Source organism: Trachypithecus francoisi, unplaced genomic scaffold (assembly GCF_009764315.1).
Source record: "Trachypithecus francoisi isolate TF-2019V2 unplaced genomic scaffold, Tfra_2.0 Lachesis_group12, whole genome shotgun sequence".
Lineage (NCBI taxonomy): Eukaryota > Metazoa > Chordata > Mammalia > Primates > Cercopithecidae > Trachypithecus > Trachypithecus francoisi.
Window position 1 is genome coordinate 23401365 of NW_022681457.1, and position 19683 is coordinate 23421047.

Consider the following 19683-nt stretch of genomic DNA (forward strand, 5'->3'; position numbering starts at 1 on the left):
CCTGCTGCCCCTCAATATTGATTCTTATATATGTTTGAAAACTTGACTTTAAAAAAGAATTTTTCTTCATCTAACACTAAAATATCGAATGTCATTATAAAATTGACATCCGTAGGGAGATTGTTAAATGCTTTCATAGCACTGGGATTTATAGAGCCATTGTTGAGGATTTATGCTGTCCTTCACTTGTTATGACTACTTATAAGTCTTTCTCTATGTTGTATAGTAATATGTTGTAAGGGTAGAGAGGATTATAGAAAGTGATGTAACAGTTTTATATGAGATTAGGATTCTATTAAGTAAATTCTAAAAAATGGAATACTTAAGGGTAAAAATTGAAGGCATCTCTGAGATGATAACATACAGTTTCCTGTGGGTCAAAACAGAGCATAGAAAAAAAAAAGAGTATGAATACTTAATTTTAAATATCTAAGATTAGATGAATCTGTCCAAGTTTTCAAGATCATGACTAGGAGAAAAATGGGACTTACCAAAATAAAACTCTCCAGGTATATTGCTTTCTAAAATTTACCACATTTCTTGCAGTTCTCTATTAAATAGTTGGAGAAGATTTATAGCACATATGTTTCAGTAAATGAATAAATAGAACATATCTGTTTCATTACTATTAATACTAGAGCAAACTTAGCACCATTTTGGACCAGATGAATCTTTCGGTGGGGGTGAGGGTACCCTGTGCATTGTAGGATGCTTAGCAGCGTCCCTGTCCTCTAACCCTAGATGCCAGTGGCACACCCTCTCCCAGTCATGATGAAAATGAAAATGTCTCCAGATGTTGCCAGATGTATACTGTACAAACCACCGGTTTATACTGTCAAGATCAAAAGAAATAGACTAGCTCTGTGGGCTGGTGTTTGGGTGGAGGAGCAGTAGAATAAGAGGCAATTTTAGATTTATCTACAGAACAATGAGTTTAGAAATAATTGTTGAGAACCTCTGCGTAAAGGGATATTCTTGACCTTTTGGTTAATCCAAAATTATGTATCTTTAAAAAGCATATACTCTTCATGGGTTATGAAACTAAATATTTAAATTTGGATAATTAATGTCATTATTGACATTATTGCATTGAGTAATATACTTAGTGTTACAAGATTTTGGAAGATTTCAGACAGAAGGTAGTTCTGTTTCCCAGTCTTTGACTGCTCAAAGACTGGATTATGCCATTTGCAAGTCCAAGGTGATTCTGTGTTATTGTCAAGACTCAGTGCACATGCTTACTTGCAGGCCTGTCTCTTACTACACACTAAGCTTCAGGGGACTAAGGACTGTATCTGATTATGTTCACATAGTAGGTGCTCGAGAAATATTTGTTGAATGAGAAAATGATGTACTGCTCACGTGGTTATTCAACAGCATATCAGCTCACTCCTTTTTTTTTTTTTTTTTTCCAGTTGCTAAGTTGTATAGTAACCTGATCTCTACTTTGGATTCTCCTTGCCTTTATTTTGTTATTCCATTCTTACGTCTCACGAAATTTAGACCTTTAGAAAATTTCCCCCATTCCTCTCCTATAAGCGTTAACTTCTGATATGGTTTGGCTCTGTGTCCCCACCCAAATCTCATGTTGAATTGTGATTCCCAACACTGGGGAAGGGACTTGGTGGGAGGTGATTGTATCATGAGGGTAGATTTCCCCCATCTGTTCTCATGATAGTGAGTTAATTTTCAAGAGATCTGATGGTTTAAAAGTGTGTGGCACTTCCTCCTTTGCGCACGCTCTCTCTCTCCTACTGCCATGTGAAGACGTGCTTCCCCTTCACCCTTCTGCTATGATTGTAAGTTTCCTGAGGCCTTCCTAGCCATGCCTTCTGTACAGCCTCTGGAACTGTGAGTCGATTAAGCATGTTTTCTTTATAAATTACCCAGTCTCTGGTAGTTCTTTATGGCAGATGGCAGTGTGAGAATGGATTAATACAATTTAAATCCTAGAGCATTTATTTTTTTAAAATGTCCCTGTTTTTCTAACCTCTGTACCCCTATTATGACCATTACTGGACAACTACAGAGGCCCTACAGGACTCAGTCTTTTTCATGGGCTCCTGGGTTTCTCTGTGCACTTGGTGGACAGCTCTATAAAGTGTAACTGTGTGAAGTGCTGTGACAAGTGAGAAATGTGTGCCTGTGCACCAACAGGGTACATGGAGGAGGCAGTGGGGCAGAGGGCACAGGTAGCCTTTGTGTAGAGCAATTCATGAAGTTTTAAACTGCACCAATCTACGCAACTTAGTGGTGTAGTTTAATAGACTGCTTTTTCCAGTGTAGCTGGATGGGACATAGCTCTGTAAATAGAACCAGTTCTCTGTTCTGAAAACTCTGGTTTTAGGCTATTCCTGCCTGAGCGCCAGTCCTGTCCTGGTCCTTCCTCCTCAGTGGGGGAGAGGCAGACATCAGGAAAGCTGGAACAGTGGGGCAGTGCTTTGATTGTTGTGTGGGAATGGACGCCCTAGTGGATGGGAGCAAAGGGGAGTATGGAGATTGGGGAAAGGTAACTGAGACTTCCTTTAATCCCACCGAGCATGACAGTATTTTCACCCCATATCTACAACATTGCCAACTGATTGGACCCTGATTCCAAAGTTTCTAGATGAAATAAAAAGCAGAAGTGGTAGTGAGTTTACTAGAAAATTTGTTCAAGATGAATGCATGGAAAGAGTTTCGGTGATGATTATAGGAAAAGTTTTAGGCTAGGTGTGGTGGCTCATACCTTTAATTCTAGCACTTTGTGAGGCCAAGGCAGGAGGATCACTTGAGCCCAGGAGTTCTAGACCAGCCTGGGCAACATAGGGAGACCCCATCTCTATTGAAAAAAAAAAAAAAAGTTTTAAAAGAATATCTATATTGCTTAGTCAGAGGTCATTTGTGATTTTCTACTAAGGCAATTACCCCAAATACACTATGAACTTATGGAATTTTTTTTTTTTTTTTTGAGATGGAGTCTGTCTCTGTCACCCATGCTGGAGTGCAGTGGTGCAATCTCGGCGCACCGCAACCTCCACCTCCCAGGTTCAAGTGATTCTCCTGCCTCAGCCTCCTGAGTAGCTGGGATTTCAGGCATGCGCTACCACACCGGGCTAATTTTTTTGTAGTTTTAGTAGAGATGGGGTTTCACTATGTTGGCCAGGCTGGTCTTGAACTCCTGGCTTCGTGATCCGCCCACGCTGGCCTCCCAAAGTGTTGGGATTACAGGCGTGAGCCACCACACCCGGCTGAACTTATGGACTTAAGGAAGATATTTGATGCACAATTCATCATATTCTTATAAATATGATAAAAACAATGGGCTGATAACTTATAATGAATTACTGGGGTATATCCTATGAGTGATTAATGGGTTTATGCCTGCATAGGTACAGGTCTCTAATATAGGCCATGGGACTCTATGCACAGGTTACCTTGGTTATTCTTTTTCTCAGGAAATGGGGTAATGGCACAGATGGCATGTTGGATAAATTCACACATTCCAGGAAGTTGGGAAGGATTGTCAGTATGTTGGATGACAGAGCTAAGATCCAAAGTGACCTTGACGATCTAGAATGAAGGCCTCCATCAAATAAGATAAAATATTTAAAAAGAAGAAGAAAAGTTTGAAGCTGTGCTGTTTGGACCCAAAATCTAACTGCCCACTTCTAAGATGGGAGAGACGTTGTTTGTAATTTGGTTTTTCTATCATTGCAGAGTTCTCCGGTACAGTGAGAAGAACAAATAAGGCTCACAGGACTTAGGGTTTCAGCATTTTTTTTTTTTTTTTTGGGGGGCCTAACTACTTCTGGGTCCCATTCTTTTGCTTGGTATATTGCTAAGTGCTTTTTGTAGTGGCAAATCAAAACATTGGTAAGATTCCATCTCTTTCATCAAGCCTCCTCCTTATGCTATTCCTTCTACCTAGAATGGTATTGCAGATTTTTATGGGACTGATTCCCTATCACCATCCAGGTTTTTGACTACTCCATCTATTTTTTTTTTCTGTTTTTATACAGAGTCTCACTCTGTCACCCAGGCTGGAGTGCAGTGGCGTGATCTTGGCACACTGCAACCTCCACCTCCTGGGTTCAAGTTATTCTTCTGCCTCAGCCTCCCAAGTAGCTGGGATTACAGGCGCATGCCACCACACCTGGCTAATTTGTATTTTTAGTAGAGATGGGGTTTCATCATGTTGGCCAGGCTGGTCTCAAACTCCTGATGTCAAGTAATCCACCCGACTCAGCCTCCCAAAGTGCTGGGATTACAGGTGTGATCCCAGCACACCTGAGGAGCTACTCATCTGTTTCCTTCTGTTCCTACCTATTGCTTTATTTTCCTTCTTAGAACTTACCATGAGCTAAAATTGTGCTGTGTTCTTTCTGTATCTCTCTCCACTAGAATGTTAGCTCCCAGGAATAGGAACTTTGTCAGTTTTGTACATTTAGCTATCTCTAATGCCTAGAATAGTTCCTGGCAAGTAGCGGGTGCTTTATAAACATTTGTTAAGTGAATTTGTGAATGCGTGATTGACGAACAGCCACAGAATGTTGGATACACTTAAAGGTATTTTTGTAGCTTCAGCTTCTTACACCATTAGCCAAAGAAGTAAAATACTTAAGGTTTTGTGTCTTCTCACATTTATTTGATGGGAAACAAAACAAAATATAGAAGATGCATTAGAACTTTTTTTCTTTGTTACATTTTCTAGGTTAAGCTCTACCAGATATTTTTAAATCCATAGAAGGTATGCAAACCAAAAAGTAGATGTCCACAATCTTGATAAGAGCATACACTTGATTTCTTACCATTTGGATAAAAGCTATGTTATTACTACTCAACCCAGTACAATAGTATTTTATCATCTTACACGTGTTTGAGCTTTCAGTCATACTTTAATCACATAATGTGTGATATTTTAAAAATTTTTTCTTCCAAGAACACAGTGTTCAAAGAAATACATTGCAGGAAAAACTGTTTTGGCCAGCACGGTGGCTCATGCCTGTAATCTCAACACTTTGGCAGGCCAAGGCAGGTGGATCACTTGAAGTCAGGAGTTCAAGACCACCCTGGCCAACATGACGAAACCCTGTCTCTACTAAAACTATAAAAATTAGCCGGGCATGATGGCACACACCTGTAATCTCAGCTACTCAGGTGGCTGAGGCAGGGGAATCACTTGAACCTGGGAGGCGGAGGTTGCAATGAGCCGAGATTGCACCACTGCACCCCAGCCTGGGTGACCAAGCGAGACCTTGTCTTGAAAATAAAATAAAATAAAGTAAAATAAAATAAAATAAAATCTATCTACAAGATACTGTGCCATGCATTGGAAAACCTAAGGCACTATTTGTTGTTCTCTATATTCTAGAATTACAGACAGAGAAAAGCATCGTGTTTGGAAGAGTTTAGCATACACGGCTCAGTGCAGAGTGAAGAATACATAAGGCAGGCAGCAGAGACATTCAGAAGAGTCCAGCTGTGGGGACCTTGTGTGCCGGGGAGGACCTTGAATTTGACCTGTCTGCTCAGAAGCCTTATCCTGGGGCCTATGGGGGCAGCTTCACAGGATTCATGAACCACAGTAAAACTTTTTTTTTTTTGAAATGGAGCCTTGCTTTGTTGCTCAGGCTGGAAATGCAGTGGTGTGATCTTGGCTCAATGCAACCTCCGCCTCCCAGGTTCAAGAGATTCTCATGCCTCAGCCACCTGAGTAGCTGAGATTACAGGTGTGTGCCACCACACCCAGCTGATTTTTATATTTTTAGTAGAGACAGGGTTGTGTCATGTTGGCCAGGCTGGTCTTGAACTCCTAACCTCAAGCGATCTTCCTGCCTTGGCCTCCCAGTGTTGGGATTACAGGCGTGAGCCACTATGCTGGCCAAAACAGTTTTTCATGCAATGTATTTCTTTGAGCACTGTGTTCTTGGAAGAAAAAACATTTTAAAATATCACACATTATGTGATTAAAATATGACTTAAAGCTCAAACAAGGTCTCGCTTGGTCACCCAGGCTGGAGTGCAGTGCTGCAATCTTGACTCACTGCAACCTCTGCCTCCTGGGTTCAAGCGATTCTCCTGCCTCAGCCTCCCGAGTAGCTGGGATTACAGGTGTGTGCCACCACGCCTGGCTAATTTTTGTATTTTCAGAAGAGACGGGGTTTCGCCATGTTGTCCAGGCTGGTCTTGAACTCCTGACCTCAGGTGATCCACCTGCCTCAGCATCCCACAGTGCTGGGATTACAGGTGTGAGCTACCGCACCCAGCCCGATCTTTAGGCCCTCCATTTACCTTGTCTGATTAAGCACAATTATTTTAGGCTCCCCATTTATATCATTTGAATAAATGGCATTCCCAAATAACTGAAGGTGTTTAATCAGAAGTCTCAAAGCTCCTTTACGAGATGATCAGAGATACACTTGTTCTGTAGAATGGACCGTGGGATGCACAATAGATGGGACTTCCATTCTAATCATAACATGAGCTGTAGATTTCTTTGTTTTTCTACTTTGGAAAACAGTATACTCGTTATTTTTTAAACTTAAAAACTCACTGTTGGCTTATTAAGCAAATACTGTATTTACGTGTTCAGAAATATTTGCTAGGTGCTTTCTGTATAGGAGTGCTGCTCTGGGTCATGAGCGTGAAGCCGTGAACAAAATAAAGTCGGCCCTTGTGGAGCCCACGTTCTGGTGGGGGTAGACAATAACAAATTAATGTATAATATTATAGGGTTCATGAGGGAAAATAAAGCAGTAAAAAGAAATAGGGAATGTTTGAGGAGGAGGCCTATTTTATATGGAGTGGTCCGGCTGTTTTAGTAACAGTTGACTGACACGTGAGTAAAGTAAGCCAGCCCTGTGTGAAAACATTTGGGATATGGCTGAGAGAACAAAAAATGCAAAGTTTTGAGGAGGTTATATGCTTGGTGACAAAAAACAAGTGTGTTCCTGGAGGATAAATAAGATAATGCAGATAAACAAAAAGTAGAAATAAAAAATTGTCTGCAGAGGTAATCGCAATTTGGTTTATAATCTTCCAAATTTTTCCAGTTTGTGTGAAACGCTACCTGTCTACCCTCATAACTGTGTCATCTCAGCTTTCTCCCTCAGCCCCAGATCTTCTGGGTTTCTTTTTCCTTTTGTTTTTGTTTTTGAAACAAGGTCTCACTCTGTTGCCCAGGCTGGAGTACAGTGGCGACATCGTTCCTCGCTGTGATCATCCTCTCGGACTCTAGTGATCCTCCTGCCTCAGCCTCCTGAGTAGCTGAGATTACAGGCATACTCCATCAAGCCTGGCTACTGGAGTTTCGCATGTTGCCCAAGCTGGTCTTGAATTCTTGGGCTCAAGGAGTCCACCTGCCTCAATCTCCCAGAATGCTGGGTTTATAGGCATGAGCACCTGCACCTGGCCAATATTCTGTTTTTAAACAATAAACCATTATAACACGGCTTAACTTCCTCTCCATAGATAACCATGGTGTTGAATCCTATATATTATACCTTATGCATTATCTTTTTATAGTGTGTGTGTGAGGATGTGTATAGACAATATATGTGGACATACCCACACACACATCTATATATGATAGGTATACTGTGCCTAGTATATATACATGTATCAACATTTGATCTATTGTGGTGAGACTAAAGAAGCTTTCTTTAGTTTATTTGGGCAAATGTAAGGAGAAAATACTAGCTTTTAATTTCTTAAATTCACATGATAATTATATAATATGCTACCAACAACTAGGAAAGAACATAAGAAGTAAAGTCCAAAAATGTTGTCCCAACCATGCTTCTCAAGCTTATTATGTGAACCTTTCTAAGTAGAAATCAGAATTAATTGTTAGGAAATTTGTTGTAAACATTTAAATAAATTATGGCAATCTGTACCCTTTACCTACTGGTAAAAAATTGGCAAATTTTCTTAACCTCAGTTTTCCTGTCTATAAAATATGGTTGATAGTGTCTTTTCTTTCTAACTCATAGTTTGATATGAGAATTAAATGAACAAGTATAGGCCAGGCGTGGTGGCTCATGTCTGTAATCTCAGCACTTTGGGAGGCTGAGGCAGGCGGATCACCTGAGGTCAGGAGTTCAAGACCAGCCTGGCCAACGTGACGAAACCCTGTCTCTACTAAAAATGCAAACATTATTGTATTTTTGCATGCAACACCACACATATAGTCCCAGCTACACAGGAGGCTGGGGCAGGGAGAATTGCATGAATCCGGACGCGGAGGTTGCAGTGAGCCAAGATTGCGCCACTGCACTCCAGCCTGGGCAACAGAGCGAGACTCCGTCTCTAAAGAGAAAACTAGTGTAAAAGAATTCTGAAATGTATAAACAAAGCCCTTTTAAAATTAGAAATGATTTTATTTGGTTTGTTATCCTGTGGAATTTTTTTTTTTTTTTAATCAGTGAAATGTCAGAGTTCTTATTGGGAAAGCTTAGGTTGATAAGAGAAAATCTGTAGTAAGATTAGATTTTTTAGTAATATCAATATTGCATAAATGTCATTTTTTCAGTGAGGCCACTGAAAATTGTAACTGTCTTCTGCTGAACAATTCCTATATTCCTTCCTTCTTTATTTTTCACCATTCTACTTATCATCATCGGATATATTAAAGCCTTTATTTATTTACTTTAATATTTTCAGTCTCCTACCTGGAAGAGTCCCCTCCCATAGTAGGTGCCCATACCTAGTTGCTGAATGACTGAAGGAGAATGAGTGCCTTTTGTGTTCACTGTTATCTGGATTTGTTCTTCAGGCATGATCCCGGATGATGCCCAAGGTCCTAGCTTGCTCATTGACCTTCCTGTTGTGGCTCAAAGTAGGGAGCAAGAAGATTTGCCTTTATATCAACACCAAGCGACGCGAGTTATTTCCAAGGCCTCAGCATACACAGGAATGTTGTCTTCTAGATATGCCACTGATACATGGTATGATATCATTTTTCTTTGTTTTCACATTATAAAATAGTGGTTTTTCTTTTTTTTTTGCTTAAAAAAATGCATGATTTTGGTAGAACATTTGGAAAATACAGAAAAATATTATGAATAAAATCCACTATATTTGACAATTACCATGAGAATTTCATATACTTAAAATTTTGCCATATGTACAATTTTGTATCTTGCAGTTGTGCACAAAATGGATTACATAGAGTATTTGCTTAGAGAATGGGAGGTTAATTCAGAGTTTATTTTAACAACTCAAGCAAATGCACTTGAGGACAAATTAAAAGAAGACCAATTTAAGAGTGAGGAAATGTACGGGAATCCCTTGACTCATTACATGTTGAGTGTAAGAGGGGGTAGTTGAGGATGACTTGTGTTTTTGGACTAGAAAACTAGATATGAGAAATTAGTGCTTCAATATAATATTATAGAAGCATGAACGGGTTGGAAGGGAAAACGATGAGTTCAGTTTGGAACATGTTGAGGGTTAAAGTAGCCATAGAACAACAAAGCTAAATGGAATCAATTAGATATGTGGGTCTGGAAATTAATGTTGAGGTGTGTCTGGACATGGGTAATTGGGAGCAAGATTAAGTGCAGGTGAAACTCTTCAATTTGAATGGTCATCAACACGAAGCTTAAACAATAAGGCAAGCATAGGGTCAAGATTGGAGTCCTGGAAGACAGCAATACTTAAGGCATGAACAGAGGAAGAAGGGGGTGAGCTGGAATGGATAAAAGGTAGGAGAAAATTAGTCAGCTAGACATTGACACACTGACTGAGAAAGCAAAGGAAGAGAATATTGTAACAAATGGGTCCTCACAAACTATGTTCACATGTTAGTAAAGTCAATGTAGATAAGAAAGAGAAGTTTTCCTGGGGCTTGGCCATATGGATGCCCTTGGTAAGCATTGAGCATTGTTAGTAGAGTGAATTCAGAGAGTAGTGTGTTGAGAATTGAACACAAGGTTAAAAATTGGACACAGAAAGAGCTGACTAGTGTTTTGAAAATCCTGGTCATGGGTTGGGCTTGGTGGCTCATGCCTGTAATCCCAGCACTTTGGGAGGCCGAGGTGGGTGGATCACCTGAGGTCAGGAGTTCGAGACTAGCCTGGCCAACGTGGAAACCTTGTCTCTACTAAAAATACAAAAATTAGCTGGGCATGGTGGTGTGTGCCTGTAACCCCAGCTACTCTGGTGGCTGAGGCAGGAGAATCACTTGAACCTGGGAGGTGGAGGTTGCAGTGAGCTGAGATTGTTCCACTGCACTCCAGTCTGGGCGACAGAGCAAGACCCCATCTCAAAAAAAAAAAAAATAGCCTGTTGTGATAGCATGCACCTGTAGTCCCAGCTACTAGGAGGCTGAGGTGGGAGAATCATTTAAGGCTAGAAGATTGAGGCAGCACTGAGCTGTAATTGTGCCACTGCACTCCAGCCTGGGTGACATAGCGAGACCCCGTCTCAAAAAAAAAAAAAAAAAAGATGCATGTTACTTAGATAACTAGACAGTATTAATGGATCAAGGCAAAGGGGAAAAATATATATATATATATATATATAATATATATATGACATACGACATTTATATTACATATTACTACATTCATATTACATGAAACTGAAGAGAATTTTCTTTGCTTGTGGAATATGCAGATGCCATAAAGGGGGTGATTAAATATAGTCTGTGGAGTTGTGGAGGGAGAAGAGGACATTGCACACTAGGAATCACCTTGGATAGTTTGATAGGAGGAAGCTCACCTGGTCCACTGAGATAGGTGCCAGGAAGGAAAAGAAGGTCTGGTCGTAGGTACTTTTTATAGCTTGGGAGCAGGAATCCAAAGAGATTCTCATCCAATGATGATGTTTGTTTGTTTCTCTCACTTAGGGAGAAGATTATTTACTACAAAGAGTGATGAAGTGCTAATAAAGTGGGCATTAAAAGGAGAGGTGTTGGAGCAGAGATTAGCTTTTGAAAGAGTGATAGGGGAGTAACCACCTAGTGGTAGGGAGTTTTGAAAAATGTTTACCCTCTTTTTCCAATGCCCCCGGGAGTGAGAGAATGAGCTTCACCCACTTGAGTGTGGTATACTTGGCAGAGAACCAGAGCTGTTGAAGAGGAGGTTCAGAGAACGTTCAGTGAAGAGGTCAGGGCATGGATAGTTTGTTTACAATTCTAGCAGATTTCATGCAGCGTGATGGATGATGTACATGGCAGTTCTTGGGGTGCGGCGTGACAAAGGAAGCACATTTGAAGGAAAACCTAGAAAGGTATGGCATTGTGAGTAGGGAGATAAGAAGTGCACAAAGGAGTTGGAGCTTTCGGCAAAGCGTAACAGGGATGAGAGATAGGGTGGTCTTAATTGGCTTTAAATGTTTTTATTAAAACCTTAATCCAACTGTGATTTTTGTGTTGACATGGGAGATATCTTACATTTAGATGATGTGCATCTCTCTGTTCAGCAACCTGAAATTTTACCCAAAGTTTTAGGTAGAAACTTCATAAAAGTTGTTCTCTGTGCTTCTGCATAGCCCGTATCTGAGTGGAAGGAAGTGATACAGAATGGCCCAACAGCTTTTCTACTCTGCAAATGCCAGGTCGGTGTGCAGAGGGAGAGTGCTGCTGGGTCTGGTTTCCTAATGTGATATCCGGTGCAGCCTCTGGAGTAACACACAGTGATAAATAAGCAATGGATTTGTTTCCTTAGGACAGATGCCTGGAAGTGGAAAAGTTAGAAACGTATTTTATGCCTTTTTATATAGTCAAAATTTTTTTCTTCTTTTTATTTTTGAGACAGGGTCTTACTCTGTTGCCCAGGCTGGAGTGTAGTGGCGCCATCTCAGCTCACTGCAACCTTTGCTTCCCAGGTTCACACCATCCTCCCACCTCAGCCTCCTGAGTAGCTGGGACTACAGGCATGTGCCACCAAGCATGGCTAATGTTTGTACTTTATTTTATTTTATTTTTTTTTTGTAGAGATGGTATTTTGCCATGTTGGCCAGGCTGGTCTGAAACTCCTGGGCTTAAGCAATCTGCCTGTCTTGACCTCCCAAATTGTTCAGATTATTTTTCCGTGAGACACCATTGTTTTTTAAATTTATCTTTTGCTTAGTGTGAATAGTTGAATCTGGCAGAAGAATGCAGAAATGAGACTGCTTCTCTAAACTGTAGAACTGTAACTGTAGAATGTGAAGAATCAGAAAAGATCTAAGCAAACTTCTAAGTCCACCCCTCCTTCCGTGGACAGAAGAGGAAGTGGAGCATCAGTTGTTCTTACTAAATTTGACCCCGGCTTCAGAGAGGGAAGATACGCTTTGTTCTTATTCCGTTGCTTTTTCTTTTAAAGTGAGTATTTGACAAGCCGATTTCTTATGTGGGCACTGGCATTTAAGGACTCCAACCTAACCTTGTCTTAGGAGATTAGTCTTGCACTTGAAAGTTGTTTTTTAAGCTTGTTATTGGAGATTTAGGGTATATTTAAATCCCAGCAGGTTCCAGAAGAGTTCCTGTAAATCATATTCCTTCTTTTAATCTTTAAGGTATGCCCCATGGAGTTAGGTTCATAGGTGAATATTTATTGCCACTCAGGAGCCTGCCTGAGTAATGCATAGATTATTTTAGATGATAGTCTTTCAGATAATCAGGGTGTCATGAAGTGCTAAATGGTATTTTACAGTTTCTTCCTTGCATTAATTTTTGTGTACGACCCAGCAGAGTTGTGTGTCTGTGTGCCTGCACATGCATCCATGTGTGTGAGTGCCCCAAGGGTAAGTATCTAATGGTTGTGATGTTTTATCTACACTGCACTTTTGCACTAACTTCTCCTTACCTTAGGAGGCAGGACTGGTATTAAGAGTTCAGATGCCCCTTGAAAGTAGAGATCTCTAGAAAGGGGACTATGGGCAGGTAGGGTATAATTCTGTGGAAGGAATTCAGGTGCTCTGGTTCAGAGCACAGTAGTCCCTTCTTATCCTCAAGGGATATGTTCCAAGACCCCCACTGGGTGCCTGAAACCACAGACATTACCAAGCCCTATTTATGCTGTCTTTTTTGTACATACATACCTATGATGAAGTTTAATTTATAAATTACATATAGTAAGAGATTAACAACAATAACTAGTAATCAGATAGATCAGTACTGCAGCAGTTGATCTGATAACTGAGATGGCTACTGAGTGACTTCTGGGCAGGCAGCATATATAGCGTATGGATATGCTGGACAAAGATGATTCACATCCCAGGCTGGACAGCAAGATATTTCTTCATGCTACTCTGAATGGCATGCAATTTAAAACCTATGAATTGTTTATTTCTGAAATTTTCCATTTACGATTTTTGCCATTACTGTAGTTGATCACAGATAACTGATACCAAGGAAAGCAAAACTACAGAAAGCAAAACCTCAGCTGAGTGGGAGGGGACTACTATATCCTTCTTTGTTCCTAAGGTCACTTGAGATCGTGTTTTCAGACCTTGCCTGGTTTCAGTCTTTTTCTTCCTCATCTCTGTTATTTTTGGCTGTTTAAAGACCTATGGGTGCCCCTAGTGGGGACGTGGGTATTTCTCAGACAATAGGAGGTCTGTGGTATGGATATATTATGAGTGCTGTTCATATCTTTCTTCTGCTGTTTATACCTGTATGACCCTGAAAGGGTTTCCTTTGTATCTATCTTTTTCTCACCTGTAAAGTAGGTAGTTCTGTAGACTGAATAAGTATTCATACAGGCCAGGGATGGTGGCTCACGCCTGTAATCCCAGCACTTCATGTGGCCGAGGTGGGAGAATCGCTTGAGGCCAGGAGTTCAAGACGAGCCTGGGCAACATAGTGAGAACCTGTCGCTACAAAAAAATAAAAAGTAAGCCCGGTATGTTGGTGCATGCCTGTAGTTGTAACTATTCTGGGGGCTTGGGTGGGAGGATCTCTTGAGCCCAGCAGTTCGAGGTTACAGCAAGCTATGATTACACCACTATACTCCAGCCTGGCAAACACAATGAGACCTGGTTGCTTTTTTTTTTTTTTTCGTTTTCTCTTCTTCTTTGAGACAAGTTCTTGTTTTGTCACCCAGTCTGGAGTGCAGTGGTGTGATCACAGCTCACTGCAGCCTTGACCTCCCAGGTTCAAGCAATCCTCCCACCTCAGCCTTCGAAGTAGCTGGGATCACAGGCACCTGCCACAATGACTGGCTAATTTTTTTATTTTCTGTAGAGACAAGATCTCACTTTGTTACCCAGGCTGGTCTAAACTCCTGGCCTCAAGCAATCCTCCCACCTTGGCCTCCCAAAGTGCTGGGATTACAGGTGTGAGCCATAGCACCTGGCCTATTATGTTTTCTAAAGTGTATGTAAAACATTTATACAATTTTATTTGTCAGCTATAAGTCAATAAAGCTGGGAAAGGATGCATTTAACAGGCTTAATATAACAACCTTGCCAATAGTAAATGTTTAGTAGAAGGTTTGCCGTGATGTTGGTGGCAGTGAAAATGATAGGCTCATGGGCCCTGACGTATACCCAGGGTAGTATCCATTGTTGCTGGGTTTATGAAATTTGCTGTGATGTTGGTGGCAGTGACGATGATAGGCTCATGGGCCCTGACGTATACTCAGGGTAATATCCATTGTTGCTGGGTTTATTAAAACACTCAAGGAGGTTGTTGATTTAAAAAAAAATGTAATAGGATCAAATCACAGTAAAGCAATGTGTCAGAGGCTGATGTCTGGGAAGATGGTGAACTTTAGAAGAAAGACATATTTAAAATGGAAAAAAAAATCATGTTGTAGATGTAATAGGATGCAAATGAGTAGAAATGGCTTCAGGTATTAGATACTTTGTTAGGAATAGTGGGAGGAGAAATAGGAGGCTGAGTGTCATAGTTGGGGAAAGGATTAACTGAGTTAATGTGATATTTTAATTTCCCAACACGGTGCCTGGCATTTAGTGCCTTCTACATAAATGGCGAATATTTAATACGTTTACGTTTGAATTAAACTGCCAAAACTTACATGTAAATTTAGAACATCAGGAGGAGATGGAGGAAAAGGGAGAGAATGAATATTTGCATTTTAGAGAGAAGGCTACTCTGGCGTGTGAGTTGGGAGAAAAAAGGGGGTGTTTGTGGGAGTTGATGGCCTCGAGCATGTGACACTTCCCGGTTCTTACAGTGCTGTTGCAGCTGTGGCCAACACTGCAGATGAAGGCAAATGTGAACAATTAGGACAAGAGGTACATAGAAATACTACGCTAATACCTTCGAAAATATAATTAGATCTTTGATTGCTAATCCAGGCTCTACAGAAGGCCAGAAGAGACGTAATGTTCTAGAAGCAACTTACCCTGTATGGCTTGAACTTCTGTTTCTTAAGGAAACTCTTAAACACAATTTTACATATTAATAAAACGCACACATTGTAAGGTACAGTCTACTAAGTTATGTATACATTCATGTTATATACACTCCAATGAAGATAAGGAACATTTCCATCACCCAGAAAGCCCTCCTACCCCTTTGTGTGTCTTGCACCAGGCATCCACTAATCTTATTTCTAACACTGTAAATTAGTTTTTCCTATTCTAGAACACATGTACATGTAGTCATACAGTAAGTACTTTTTTTGCGTCTACCTTCTTTTACTCAGGACAATGTGTGAATGTTAATGTAAGGGAATGCCTAATTCTTTATATACTGCTGTCAGGTAATAATTTGCTCTGCAACTTCAAAATCATTGTGGAACATCTGTACAAATAACCCTACTAGTTTAGAAAACAATAGTGCCCATTCTTTCTGGTTCCAGTTGCTCATATTCCCGTGGTATATCATAGAATATTGCCATATAGAATGTGTATTTAAAAAGGAAAAAGAAATTGCGAGATTACTTAGTCACAATTGGAGCTCTCCCTGCTTCCATCATTTTTGGGTGCTGAGTTTACTTGACCTTCATACTGCTTAGTGTGTAGAAATTTTATGTGAAAATAAGTACTGCTGAAGAGGAAAGGTCACCTTGGCTGTCTGGAGTCATCAGATTTTATATGATGAACATTTTATTTGCAAAGAGTTTGTATATCGTGAAGAATATTAATATCCGCTTGTTTGTTCATGGGGTACTCTATCTCCACCCACCCCCCCAAATCTGTAAAGAATTATAACTTTAGGCATTTGTGATAAAGGCCTGAAACAAAACACATCGTTTCAATTGGATGGTTAATTCCTTTGGGGAAAAATTTGGTTATAAATCTGTGGTTGAATGTAAGAGGCAAAAGTTCAGTTCATTTTTAAGACTTTATTTCTTTAAAGCAGTTTTTGATTCACAGCAAAATTGAGAAGAAGGTGCAGAGAGGCGATATCCTGTACACCCCCTACCCCCACATGCATAGCCTCCCCTGTTGTCAGTATAGCCCACCAGGGTGGAACGTTTGTTACAATTGATAACGTTGGTAAACTGACACATCATCTTCACCCAGAGTCCATAGTTTAGATTAGATTTCACTCTTCGTGTTATATGTTCTGTAGGTTTGGAAAGTTCTGTTATTTTAAGATTTGAGTTTCTAACTGATTGAGCTATTGATCATACTTAATCACGGTGCAAATTATAAAATTTGAGGTTAGAAATTCCTTGTTAAAATTTCAAATATGTTTGTGCAAATTTACATTTTAATATGTACAGTAAGAATATTTCACTTGCTCAGTTAAATTTTAATTTGGGTTAAAAGGTACATGTGTTCATCAGTGTAAAGTGATTTGTACATTAATTTGTTTAATTGCTCATCTCCTGTGACTGTACTTCTGAAACTACTCACACTATCTAGATAAGCTTTCACAAGTTTTATCTCTTGTTAGGTATGAACTAGTCTGAATAAAATGTGTGTATACAAAAACCTAGAAGAAAGGTAATATGCTCTGAGTTTCTTCCAACAGAGTAATCGTTTTGTGACATACTTTGTCAAAGAAATCTAAAATTGTTCATATTCTAGATAGAGTGGTTTCCCTCACCCCTTCTCCTAAGTTGTATATGAGAGTCAGCAGTTTAGGAAATGTTTAGTTTTTACTTTTTAAAATTAAGAAACAAATAGCCCATACTATTTGTTGAAGGTTGGTTTCCCTTCTATTTTAGGGTGCTTTTGTTTTGTTTTGTTTTCCCAATTAAAGAATTGTGGTGGCTCATGCGCATGATCCCAACACTTTGGGAGGCTGAGGCAGGAGGATTGCTTGAGTCCGGGTGTTTGAAACCAGTCTGGACAACATAATGAGACCCCATACGTACAAAGAGTAAAAAAAATAGCTGGGCATGGTAGTGCGTGCCTCTGGTCCTAGCCACCTGGTGAGGCTGCAGTGAGCTGTGATTGTGCCACTGCACTCCAGCCTGGGTAACAGAGTGAAACTCTGCTCAAAAAGCAAAACAACAAAACAAGAGAAAAAGCACACAAGAATTTAATGCCTACAATGATAACATAAAGATGTCATGGTGAAATGCTTGCCTTTTTTTTCCCCTTAATGCCTGTATGATTTGGGGTACAGGAAAGTGGAAAATGGAGAGGAGGAAGGTTTGTATTGTTTTAGGTTTTGTTTTGAATCTTATTTCAATTAATATTTAACAAGAGGCTGGGCATGGTGGCTCAGGCCTGTAATCCCAGCACTTTGGGAGGCTGAGGTGGGTGGATCACCTGAGGTTGGGAGTTCAAGACCAGCCTGACCAACATGGAGAAATCCCATCTCTACTAAAAATACAAAATTAGCCAGACATGGTGGCACTTGCTTGTAATCACAGCTACTCGGGAGGCTGAGGCAGGAGAATAGCTTGAACCTGGGAGGTGGAGGTTGCAGTAAGCCAAGATTGCGCCATTGCACTCCAGCCTGGGCAATAAGAGCAAAACTCTGTCTCAAAAAAAAACAACAACAAAAAACAAACAAAAAACAAAAAAACCCCACAGAGAATTCAAAAATACAGCAGAGCATGAAGATACTCCTTGCAGTAATGTACGTTTTCTAAAAGACAAGATACAATCTGATATGGTTTGACTCTGTGTCTCTACCCAAATCTCATCTCAAATTGTAATCCCCGTGTGTCAGGGGAGGGACCTCGTGGGAGGTGATTGGATTATGGGGGTGGTTTCCCCAAGCTGTTCTCACAATAGTGAGGGAGTTCTCACAAGATCTGATGATGTAAAAGTGGCAGTTTCCCCTACGCTCTCTGTCTCTTTCCTGCCGACATGTAAGATGTGCCTTGCTTCCCCTTTGCCTTCCGCCGTGATTGTAAGTTTCCTGAGGCCTCCCCAGCCATGTGGAACTGTGAGTAAATTAAACCTCTTTTCTGTATAAATTACCCAATCTCAGGTAGTATCTTTATACAGTGTGATAATGGACTAATATAGAGAATCGGTCCCGGCAGAGTGGAGTACTGCTATAAAGATAACCTGAAAATGTAGAAGTGACTTTGGAACTGCCTTACAAGCAGAGGTTGGAACGATTTGGAGGGCTCAGAAGCAGACAGGAAGATGTGGGGAAGTTTGGAACTTCCTAGAGACTTGTTGAATACTTTTGACCAAAATGCTGATGGTGATATGGACAATGAAGTCCAGGCTAGGTTGGTCTCAGATGAAGATGAGGAATTTATTGGGAAGTGGCGCAAAGGTCACTCTTGCTATGCTTTAGCAAAAAGACTGGCAGCATTTTGCCCCTGCCTTAGAGATCTGTGGAACTTTGAACTTGAGAGAGATGATTTAGGGTATCTGGTGGAAGAAATTTCTAAGCAGCAAAGCATTGAAGAGGTGACCTGGCTTTTTCTGAAAGCATTCAATCATATGTGTTCACAAAGAGATGGTTTGAAATTGGAACTTATATTTAAAAAGGAAGCAGAGCATAAAGATGTAGAAAATTTGCAGCCTGACCATGTGGTAGAAAAGAAAAACCCATTTTCTGGGGAGGAATTCAATGTGGCTGCAGAAATTTGCATAAGTAACAAGGAACTGAATAGCCAAGACAATGGGGAAAATATCTCTAGGGCATGTCAGAGATCTTTGTGCAGCCCCTCCCACCACAGTCTCGGAGGCCTAGGAGTGAAAAATGGTTTCGTGGGCTAGGCCTAAGGCCCTGCTACTCTGTGCAGCCTTGGTACTTTGTACCCTGCATTCCAGCTGCTCCAGCTCCAGCTGTGGCTAAAAGGGGCCAAGGTACAGCTCGGGCTCTTGCTTCAGAGGGTGCAAGCCCCAAGCCTTGGCGACATCCATGTGGTGGTGGGCCTGAGGGTGCACAGAAGACAAGAGTTGAGCTTTCGGAGCCTTTGCCTAGATTTCAGAGGATATATGAAAATGTCTGGATGTCCAGGCAGAAGTCAGCTCAGGGGCAGAGCCCTCATGGAGAATCTCTACCAGGGTAATGCAGAGGAGAAATGTGGGGTTGAAGCCCCCAAATGGAGTCCCCATGGGGGCACTGCCTTGTGGAGCAGTGAGAAGAGGGCCATCATCTTCCAGACCCCAGAATGGTATCTCCACTAGCACCTCGCACATGCAGCTGGAAAAGCTGCAGGCACTCACCTCCAGCTTGTGAAAGCAACCATGGGAGCTGTACCCTGCAGAGCCACAGGGGCAGAGCTGCCCAAGGCCTTGGGAACCCACCCCTTGCATCAGTGTTTCTTGGATGTGAGACATGGAGTCAAGGGAGATCATTTTGGAGCTTTAAGGTTTAATGACTATGACCAGGTGGTAGCTCACGCCTGTAATCCCAGGACTTTGGGAGGCTGAGAC

At 40.9% G+C, this 19683-nt stretch overlaps 1 protein-coding gene across 5 annotated transcripts in view; it reads left to right on the forward strand.

Moving 5' to 3' along the window:
* The window catches only part of PATJ (PATJ crumbs cell polarity complex component), a 434245-nt gene that overhangs the window by 141673 nt on the left and 272889 nt on the right, over positions 1–19683 (forward strand). For all 5 annotated transcript variants that reach the window (XM_033225088.1, XM_033225091.1, XM_033225090.1 and 2 more), the window contains exon 22: positions 8756–8927. In XM_033225088.1, coding sequence (XP_033080979.1) covers positions 8756–8927 — 172 coding nt within the window. The remainder of the gene's footprint in view (positions 1–8755; positions 8928–19683) is intronic.